We start from the raw sequence: 10160 nt of genomic DNA, 5'->3' as shown, positions 1-10160 counted from the left end.
TGGCCCCACACTTCTGGGCTCTGTCCTCGGACACCAGTCACTCACCCAGCCCTGGCCCCACACTTCTGGGCTCTGTCCTCGGACACCAGCCACTCAGCACCCAGCCCCTGGCTCCAGGCTCCCGGGCTCTGTCCTCGGGGCCACTTCACCCTCAGGTGGGAGGATGGAGGAAATGGCCCTCCATCTCATTTACCAAGTGAACCCACTTTGATGCTCTGAGCTCAGCTTAGTCAGGGAGTGCTGGGCACTGATGGCCCCCGGACCCCTCTGGCAAAGCACTGACATATCCCACCCTTGTGCAGTCTGTGGTGTCAATGCAGGATGTGGGTGGCTCAGCCTGCCACCCTCAGCTTTGCAGGGCCACGAAGGCCAGAGGAGTGGACGACAGGAAACTGGCCATGGGGCCCAGGATGCTCGAGGCCTGAGTGCTGGACAGGGCTGAGCAGTAAGTGAAGAGCAGGGCACTTCTGGGCTCAGAGCCTGCCCCTCCTTGGGGCGCATCTTGGAAACTGTGCAGCAGCCCTGCGAGTTGGTGTGGTCCCTGTGTGGCTGAGGCCGTGGGTGCACAGGCAAGTGGAGGGCCCATGTGGCTGGGAAGTGCTGGGTTGGGGCAGGTGCAGACAGGCTCCCAGCACAGCCTCCAGCCCTGTAGCCGTGCAGCTGCTTCCCAGGTAGAGGCCCTGGGTGGTGGTGACTTCCTCTTGCTCAGGAGTCAGTATGAGCTGGTGCGCTCCTGCCGTCCTGAGGCACTGACTGTGGAAAGGTGCCCGTGGAACATCCGTGGGTCATTGGTCAGCGTCCTTCCCACCCTGCGTTCCTCCTGGATGGACTTCCCTGAGCTATTTTTGCAGGACTGGGTACATGGTGAAAGGCACAAGCGGTACAATTGCAGCACAGACGTGGTGTGTCCCCACGATCATGCTCCACAGTGTCGGGGAGCACAGTGGCTGTGCTGTCTGTAAACATCTGTGTGAGGTGGGGCTGCCATCTGATGTACACGGCATGAAACCGTCCGTCAGGCCTCTGTGTCTCTGGGCTCCTTCTCTGACTGAACGCATCATCTTTTTGTTGAAAACCACAATCCAAATGCACAATGAAATGTTTCATTAAGATGCTTAAACTGGAAAATGACAGCAGTCATGAAAACAAAGCCTGCAGCCCAGGCACGTATGAGCTCACGTGGCATGCTGGTAAGGATCGAGTGTTTGCAGAGTGGAGTCTTCTGCTCTGCCCCCAGGGTCCGTCTACCTGCACTGGGGCAGGGAGAGTGTGCCCCAGCCCAGCCCCACCACCAAAAACCGTGCCTGAGGAGTCCAGATGAGTCACCCATGGGGAATTGCTGGCAATCCCATGGGTGATGCTGCTGGAAGACTGCCCAGAGGAGACAGGCTCTAGACCGCCAGGCTCCGGGGAACTGGGGTGTTTTGCCTGGAGCTTCTAGGCTGTGGAGGGGCGGGGCACATGCTGCTTTGGACTGTTAGGGAGTGCAGGCGACTCTGAGTCCAGAAACAAAGTCACGGTTTCTGTGTCAGCCCTGATAAGGTTTGGCTGTGTCCCTACCTAAATCTCAACTTGAATTGTATCTCCCAGAATTCCCATGAGTTGTAGGGGGACCCAGGGGGAGGTAATTGCATCATGGGGAAGGAATACCATCTTTTCCCCGCTCTTCTCATGAAGTAAGTCTCACGGGATCTGATGGGTTCATCAGGGGTTTGTTTCTGCGTTTGCATCTTCCTCCTTTTTTCTTCCCACCGCCGTGTAAGAAGTGCTTTTCGCCTCCTGCCATGATTCTGAGGCCTCCCCAGCCGTGTGGGACTGTAAGTCCAATTAAACCTGTTTTCCTTCCCAGGCTCAGGTATGTCTTTATCAGCAGCATGAAAATGGACTAACACAGACCCCTAGACATTTTCCTTCTTAGGAATGCAGTTTTAAAGGGACACTAATTTGGAAGGAAAAGTTTTGGAGTTTACAGTCTGCCTGTAGGTGGTAGGGCAAGGCCTGGGCCAGAATCTGATGGTCACTTCCCAGCTGCAGAGCCAGGGGCTGCTGTGGGCTGTGCTGAGCCTCAGGCGGGGCGGGGGCGCGCTTTCTGCCCAGGACTGCCCTGCGGACTCGTGGAGCTGATGCAGGCGGACGCCGTGGTAGGTGCTGGGTGAAGGGTGAGCTGTCACCCTTAAAAAGGACCAGGCATAAAAAGGAGTAACACCCAGGCATTGGTCCTAAGATTATCAGTAGAAAAAGGAGAAATCAACTTGACTCTATTTTTATGCATTTTGGTAGAGAAACAAATAGCATGAATGAGATTTACACAGTGTGGTTAAAGAAAGTGAGAATAATCAGCAGGGCGTAAGGAAACAATTCTCTGAAGATGCAAAAAACCATGTGGCAGACTCTGCAGGCAGGAAGGGTGTGCTTCTGGCCCTGCCACTCCCTTACCACCTTTGCAAACAGAGCCTGGGTCACAAGGGGAGGGTGCTGGTTTTCTCTGAACCCCGAGGATGCCTGGCTCCTCGGCCGGTTGCGTCGCTAATGTTGGGCAGGTAAATCTGTGAGCTTAGTTTATTAAGCGGTCGAGGAATACCACACGCCTTGCAGTGAGTAAAGGTGGTGAGGACTCAGGGACGAGGGAACCTGTGTTTCACTCTCACAGGTGCTCCAGGGACAGCGTCCTCCTCCATCTCCCCTCAGGACTGCAGAGTGCAAAGGTGTTTCTTCATCTCCTCCGCAGAGTTCAGGGCATTGATTCATTGTCTCTTCTTCGTATGGCGGATGCATCTTCATCTGTCCTGTTCCCTGAGGTCCTCGTGCACTGTGGAAGGATCAGACATTGGGCTAGGACCCACCGGGGATGCTGGGGGTGCCAGGGGCGGGGGGTTGTGCTGGGGGGGATGCCAGGGGTGCCGGGGATACCAGGGATGTGAGGGGTGCCAGGGGGTGCCTGCTGCCTTCCCTTTCTCTTTTGGGCCTGGAGTCCGACTCCAGCGATCCTGATGCATGAGATGGCGTTGGCCCTAGTGCCAGTGTGCCAGGGAAAGATGACATCAACCTAAACTCTTGAGAATTCACAGCTGTGTTGGAGCATTGTTAGTTTCCTTTGCTGGGAGATGCTGTAGGCATGAAATGTACTCTTCTTCCATCGTCTCTGAGGCCAAGTCATCCAGGCCAGGCTGACGAGCACGGCGTCCCCTGCTTGCCACAGCCACCCGGTGTCCGCCCGGCCTGGGGAGAAGCATCTCTCCCTCTGCTCGGGGCAGCAGTCATGGCATCTAGTCCTGCTGCTGTGTGCATGCCGGCGGCAGTCTCGCTCAGACCCCACGTGTTCATTCCTTTAGAGAGCCCATGCACTCTTCAGCATAGTTGGTGTTGGCTGAGGCTGAACAGTCATTTTAGGTTTTGTCAGGGTCTCAGAGCCAGTGTGGTCCTCTCTGCCCATGGGATCCAATTGTCGGAAGCATTGATACCATCTGATGTGGGGGCTCTCCAGAGTGGGGGCCATCTGGCGTGGATGCTGTCCAACGTGGATGCTGTCTGGCATGGATGCTGTCTGGCATGGATGCTGTCCAGTGTGGAAGCTGTCTGGTGGGGGACTGTCTGGCATGGGGGACTGTCCAGCATGGGGGCCGTCCGGCATGGGAGCTGTCTGGTGTGGGGACTGTCTCATGTAGGGGCCATCCAGCGTGGGGACTGTTTGGCATGGAAGCTGTCTGGCTGCCCGACGTGGGGGCTCTCTGGCGTGGGGACTGTTTGGCGTGGAAGCTGTCTGGCTGCCCGACATGGGGGCCCTCTGGCGTGGGGACTGTTTGGTGTGGAAGCTGTCCGGCTGTCCAACGTGGGGGCTCTCTGGCGTGGGGACTGTTTGGCGTGGAAGCTCTCTGGCTGTCCCATGTGGGGACTCTCTGGCGGGGGGCTGTTTGGTGTGGAAGTTGTCTGGCTGTCCCAAATGGGGACTCTGTTGCGTGGTGGCTATCTGGCGTGTTTATTGCACTTGTCTCTGAGGATTCCTTCCATGAGCATCATTCCCCACTTTCACTGTTGTGGTCCAAGCGCATCTGTCTCACCTACCTTGGAAATGACAGTTTTCCCTCCAAGGATAGTTTCCTTTGTCATCCGACAGAATCGCTGCCAGGTTAGAGAGGCTGGGCATGGTGGGCACCTCTCACTCATGGGTGTACTGGCCGGCACTTGGACCCTGTCTTGCTGCACAGAGAGCTCACCTGCGAGGGCACCCTGTGTGGATCCTGTGACTCCCACATATTCCAGGTGGAGCAAGGACCTTGCTTTCCCCGTCTCCTGGCCGGCGGGTGGAAGGGCAGGAATGGGCCATCGGGGCCCAGGCTGGAGTCTCAGTGCTCGCCTCAGGCCCCAGCCCGCTGCTGTAGCCTTGAGGGAGTGTCTCAAGTCTCCCAACCAGTGGTTTCTCCATTTGAAAATAATGACCCACATCTTGGAGTTGTACTGGTGAGGTGGACCTAACAGGGAAAAGCTGGGGTAAAATAATTTATGCAGAGGGTTATTTTGGCCGTGCTTGAGGCCTGCAGCCCGGGAGCCTGGATTCAGGCTGCCCTGAATGGACACTGATGAGCAGCGCCTCCAGCACCTCCAGGGAGATTTTTTAAAGTGCAAAGCGGGTCAGGGAGGCTGACAGAAAGCTGTTTGTTGGGAATTCCCATTGGTTTATGGAAATAGCATTGGTTAGTGATTGCTGTGCATTGTTAAGCTACAGGATGTGTTGCAGTGTCTGGTATGGCATCACCAGGTTCATTCCCAGCCACTGGAGGCTGTGATGAGTGGACACATGGCTCCCCGGGACCAGGGAGCAGGGTGTGGCCTCAGCTCACCTGCACATCTCCTGGGGCCACAGCAGGCTGTGTTGAGTGGACACGTGGCTCCCTGGCACTAAGGAGCAGGATGTGGCTGTGGCTCACCCGTACGCCTCCTGGGGCCACAGCAGGCTGTGATGAGTGAACATGCAGCTTTCCAGGACTAGGGAGCAGGGTGTGGCTGCGGCTCACCTGCACGTCTCCCAGGGCCACAGCACGCCGTGCTGAATGAGCACGCATTCCCCGGGAGCAGGGAGCAGGGAGCAGGGAGCAGGGAGCAGGGAGCAGGGGGCAGGGGGCAGGGTATGGCTGCGGCTCACCTGCACGTGTCCCGGGGCTGGTGATGTGAAAGGGCTCCCGTTCCTCAGACAGAAGTTCTGCTCTTTGCTCAGCAGTTGTGTTAACAGAGGAGACAGTCGCAGCCACTGCTTGAGCGGAGCCCAGGGCACGTTGAGCTATTTGCGCACGTTGTTGGTGAAATAACATGAGACCTAGGAACTGAGGCTGTGAGGTGCAGAACCATGAGGCTAGGTGCTGAGGATGGGGCCGGGGGTGGTGGCACATGGCAGGCACCTGAGCAAGTCCTGGGGATGGAGGGAGAGCAGGTTCAGGGCTTGGGACACAGGAGGTGCCACATCGGGGTTTGGGGGGCAGGGTCCCACTGCCAGCCTCATTGGAAAGCAGTGTCCGTTTGCTTCTGAGAGTGCCAGAGCCAGAAGAGAATTTGCTGGCCTGGTGGCATCCTGGGTGTGTTGCCAGCAGAGCCCAGAGCTCTTGGCACCCTGCCATCCCCCAGTGTTCCCCTCATTGAAGAGCACGTGAGGTCAGTAATCACCGTGGGTGGCGGCCCGCCTGGCCTCAGAGGAGCTGGCCTGTGGGTGGCACTCATGGGCCACGGCTGCTGTGGCCCCATATGCTTTTCCTGACGTGGCGAGGCCCTGGTGCCTGGTGCCCTAGCCGAGGCAGCCGGAGAGTTCCTCGAACACAGCGCATTTCCCTGGCATTGCTCTGGCAGGAGCCAGGCCCATGTTTTGTGGTCTTAACAGGAGTCACCAGGAACTGGCCCTCCTGGGACTCAGCTGGCATCCAGCTTACACTCAAGCTCATGTCCTCAAAGCAGGGAGGGAAACACGAAGTGAAGACAAGAATCACAGCGGCAGGCAGGCTGTGACTCAGCCTCGCCCAGAGGGTTAGCCGCATTTTTACCAAAAGGAGTCGGGAGGGCGGTCACCGCTGCGCCTGATCCCAGCTGAGTCTGGGGGAAACACATTTGGTTTATGTATTGACTTCTCCGCTTAGCACATGGCAGAAAGTTCAGCAAGGAATTGAAGCCAGTGTCAGGTTGGGAGGGTCTGACCAGCGAATCAAGTTGCAAAATAAACTTCTGGCTGTCGTTCAAGGTGAAGTCACTCCAACGCTGCGCAGTCTCTTCTCTTTTGCTCTTGAGTGCTGTTTCAAGGGAGATCTACAAGTATTCATGACGGGTAGGTGGCAAGTCTTCTAATTACAGCTAGTAATGGCGTTGAGCTCTTCCTTTTTATGGGGTTCTCTGTCAACAGCCCTGCACCTGTTGAGTGCATGTTTATCTACCTGAACTGTGACAAGCAGTGTCTCTCCTTCTTGCAGGAGCGTCTTCCCTTAACAGAGCTGAGAAGGGCGTCCGAGCTGCAGCATGGACCAGCGAGAGCCCCTGCCTCCCGCCCCTGCAGGTAACTGCACCCGGCAGGAGGCCCTGTGCTTCAGGGTTCGCTGCTGCTGTCATCAGGGACGGGGTGCTTTTGGAACCGCTGAATTGCTGGTCACTGGGGGATGGGGTGGAGTGAGAGCTCAGGAGAAAGAGAAGGCTCCCATGTGAGCCTGGGTGCCCCTACCCCTGCCTTCCCACGGGGGCGTCGGGGTGAACCTCTTGGGTTCCTCACAGGTGCTGCTGTTTTGCTCGAGGGGACTTGTCATCAGCATCTGACATTCCCTTAAGATTCACCTTAGCTGGATGCAGTGGGAAGTGGAGTGGAAGGGTTGTTAGAGGCCGGAGCCTTTCCAGAGTGAGAGGCCGCGTTCAGGCCTAAAGCACAGCTCGCCTGTGGCTGGTGCTCCCAGGTTCCCAGGAAAATGGCTCAGGCAGTCTCCTTTTCTGCTTCCCTCCTCTGAGCGGCTGCTCAGGACAAGCACAGCCTCTTTATCCATATGCTCCATAAGGGAGGCGCTGTGATTAAAGATTTCTCTTCATTGTCACCTCACCTTTAAATTGTACAAAAAGACCATGCCACGGCAGCTGGCTCACGCTCCAGCCAGCAGGGAAGGTGGACCCTGACTCACGTTTCCACAGCAGGTCGTCTGCAGGGCGCGGAGACCTGGCCTGTGTCCTACCAGGCCTGCTGGACCACACGGTGCCCACGGGCCTGGTGTCCTTTGCAGATACGGGAGGGTGATGAAGCCGTGGGCGTCAGGCCCCTGGACACCGCAGGTGTGGGTCTGGGGAGATACCGGTGTTTGACCGTCTGTGCTCTGCCCACTACCTGGACATTCTGGGCCCTCAGAGGTTGTAGTGGGATCAGAAAAGAGGCAGCCTGGGGGTCAGGCTGTTCATAAGCAAAGCAGTCACCAGCACCTTATAGATGACAGAGATGGGAGAATCCAGGGGTGAGCAGTGGGTAACCCAGAAACAGCCAGTGATGCTGCATAGGCCAGAAGGGATCCCTGCTCTGTTGCTGGAGGTCTGTGGTGGGGAGCCAGGCCTGGGAGTCTATCTCTTGGAGTTCTCCGAAGCCGTGAGACCAGCGGGTACAAGACCTGGTACTGGGAACCTGGGGCCATGGCCCACTGCTCCTCTTTGGGGGGTGACGTCGGCCAGTCCCCTCGCCTCTTTGTAGCCATGGTGCGTATTCTTGCCATAGGTTCACTCACATGTGGATTGCTGGCGTTCAGGCTCTGCTGGACCAGCTTTTTTAAATTGAAAATGAGGCTAGGCATGGTAGCTCACACTTGTAATGCCAGCACTTTGGGAGATTGAGCTGGGTGAATCGCTTGAGCCCAGGAGTTTGAGACCAGCCTGGGCAACATAGTTAGACCCCATCTCTGCAAAAACAATAATATGATAGTAATAATTAGTTGGGCATGATGGTGCATGCCTGTAGTCCAGCTTCTCGTGAGGCTGAGGTAGGAGGATCAATTGAGCAGGGGAAGTTGAGGCTGCAGTGAGCCGAGATCATGCCATTGAACTCCAGCCTGGGTGATAGGAGTGAGATCCTGTCTTAAAAAAAAGAAAAGGTAGAAAATGAGGCAGAGAGCAAAATCTTTTACTGCTTTCATTCTTATCAAATGAGGGGATGCCCCAACAAAGCAGGGGCAGTGGGCATCTTCCTGCGGCCTCGCTCTCTGCGGGACCCTTCGGGTGGCCAGCCCTCCAGAGGCCCCCTCCTGCCCCCTTGCTTTCTTTTTGGCATGTCATGGAAATGAGAGGTTGTCTTGGATACTTTTCTTTTTTAAGGGGTGGGGGCACCAGACCCGTGTGCTTTTCTGTTGCCTCCCCTCCTTCGCACACGCATGTAAGACGGGAAAACGTGACTATGGTGCCTTGACGTGCCCGGGAGGCAGGTACAGTTGCTGGGAAAGTGAAGAATAAAAGCAAGGCAGGGAGCCCTCTCCGCAGGTACGTGTCTGGGAATGGAGGGCGTAGGGCCCATTCGCAATCCATGGCAGATGGATGCTGCCTTTCACCCTGATTTGCCCACTGTTTCAAAGAAGGTGGAAACACCGTTTTCTTGTTAAGGGTATCCCTGGCACTTGCTGACAGCATCATCAGTGCTGGCTGGTGCCTGACATCCTGAGGAGCTCTGCCCAGCAGTGCTGCCTCCTGGTTTGGATGAAATGCCCATCCGCCCACGGTCTTCACCACCAGAACTGGCTTGTGGAAGGTTCCTGGCCCCAGAGAACTCCACCTTGGTAGTTGTGCTAATTAGAGGCACAGCATCTGATGGAGGCAGTACTGGGGGAGCCCAGGGTTCCCAGCAGCTGATGCTGCTCCCTGCAGCAGGTCACACCTCTCCTGGGGCTGCGGATGTCTTCACGGCCCCTCCCTCTGCCCAGATTTCAACCTGGGGGAGAGTGTGCAGGCCCACACCCTCTGGGTGCAGCTGGATTGACCAGGCCATCCTTGGGCCAAGGCCCTCTGGATCCAGTCTCAGGGCTGGTCACTAACTCCAGGCTGTAGGTACGTGGAGATTGCCACCGTTTACCACTGTTAACCGTTTACCCGGGTGGGGAGTGTCCTCGGGAGACCCTGGCAGGACCCGGGAGCCTGGCAGGTGCGGAGGAGCTGCCCAGCCCTCTGTCAGCTTGGAAGTGAGGCTCCCTGCCTTTGCTGACAGGCCCACATGACCTTGGACTTTGATACAGAAAGCCACGATTTAATGACATGCTCTGGCTCAAACACTGTGAGAATAGTACTAATGTGAGTTTCTAGCCTTTAACTTTTATGGCAAATAGACATAGGATAATGGCCTGCTGTCTTTTCTGAGCATTCAGTGATACTTTAATTATAATTTCCCCCATTATTAAGTAAACTCTCTGCTTAAAAATGCCCTTGAAGATCCAGATATGGCCGGAAATTACCTGCGACCTCACGTCTTGCCTGCGCTCTGATGCAGTTGGCACTGGTACTTTAGATCATCATGTTTCTGTTTTCTCCCCATATTTCTTTTCTGCATACTTGTAGTCACTGAATATAGATTTTTAACTTTTTTTTTTTTTTTTTGAGATGGAGTCTTGCTGTGTTGCCCATACTGGAGTAAAGTGGTGCCATCTCAGTCTGAGAGGCAGTTTGTGCACTAGGAAGGATTTCAGGCTCTGCTGCCCAGCGACTAGGGTTCAAATGTTGACTCTGAGGTGTGTGAGCTGATGACAGAAACAGCCTTCAATTTCCATCATTCCTGGAAAAAACAGAACCCCTCTCATACATTTGGTGAGGATTTGACAAGTTAGCATCTATAAAATACTTAGACCTGGCAGGTAAGCACTTAGCAAATCCATTCAGAAGACGATCTGGGATTTTTCAGAATGCAAAACAAGTCACACTGCCAACCAGAGCCTTTCTCTAATTAGCAGCAAAATTCCAATGCAAATTATGTTGGGGAGAAAGAAATCAGTACAATTGCCATGTTAATGTTGCTTCCCAAAAAATCAGTTACCGCATGCCTGGTATCTTCCATAATGAGCTCAGACAGAAGCCAGGACCCACACTGACATCGTTTCTGGGTGCAGCACTGTTTCTGGGGGATGGCACTGTTTCTGTGTGCAGCACTGTTTCTGGGTGCAGCACTGTTTCTGGGGGATGGCACTGTT

The 10160-nt window shown here is 55.5% G+C and overlaps 1 protein-coding gene across 9 annotated transcripts in view; it reads left to right on the top strand.

Annotated features, from left to right (window-relative positions):
• The window catches only part of ARHGEF10 (Rho guanine nucleotide exchange factor 10), a 120496-nt gene that overhangs the window by 10782 nt on the left and 99554 nt on the right, over positions 1–10160 (top strand). For all 9 annotated transcript variants that reach the window (XM_017501129.2, XM_017501132.2, XM_037728724.1 and 6 more), the window contains exon 2: positions 6447–6529. In XM_017501129.2, the coding sequence (XP_017356618.1) occupies positions 6493–6529 (37 nt within the window). In that variant the 5' untranslated portion in view covers positions 6447–6492. The remainder of the gene's footprint in view (positions 1–6446; positions 6530–10160) is intronic.

Source organism: Cebus imitator, unplaced genomic scaffold (genome assembly GCF_001604975.1).
Source record: "Cebus imitator isolate Cc_AM_T3 unplaced genomic scaffold, Cebus_imitator-1.0 Scaffold279, whole genome shotgun sequence".
NCBI lineage: Eukaryota > Metazoa > Chordata > Mammalia > Primates > Cebidae > Cebus > Cebus imitator.
Note: the sequence above shows the minus strand (reverse complement) of the source record. Positions and strands in the feature narration are given on the sequence as shown.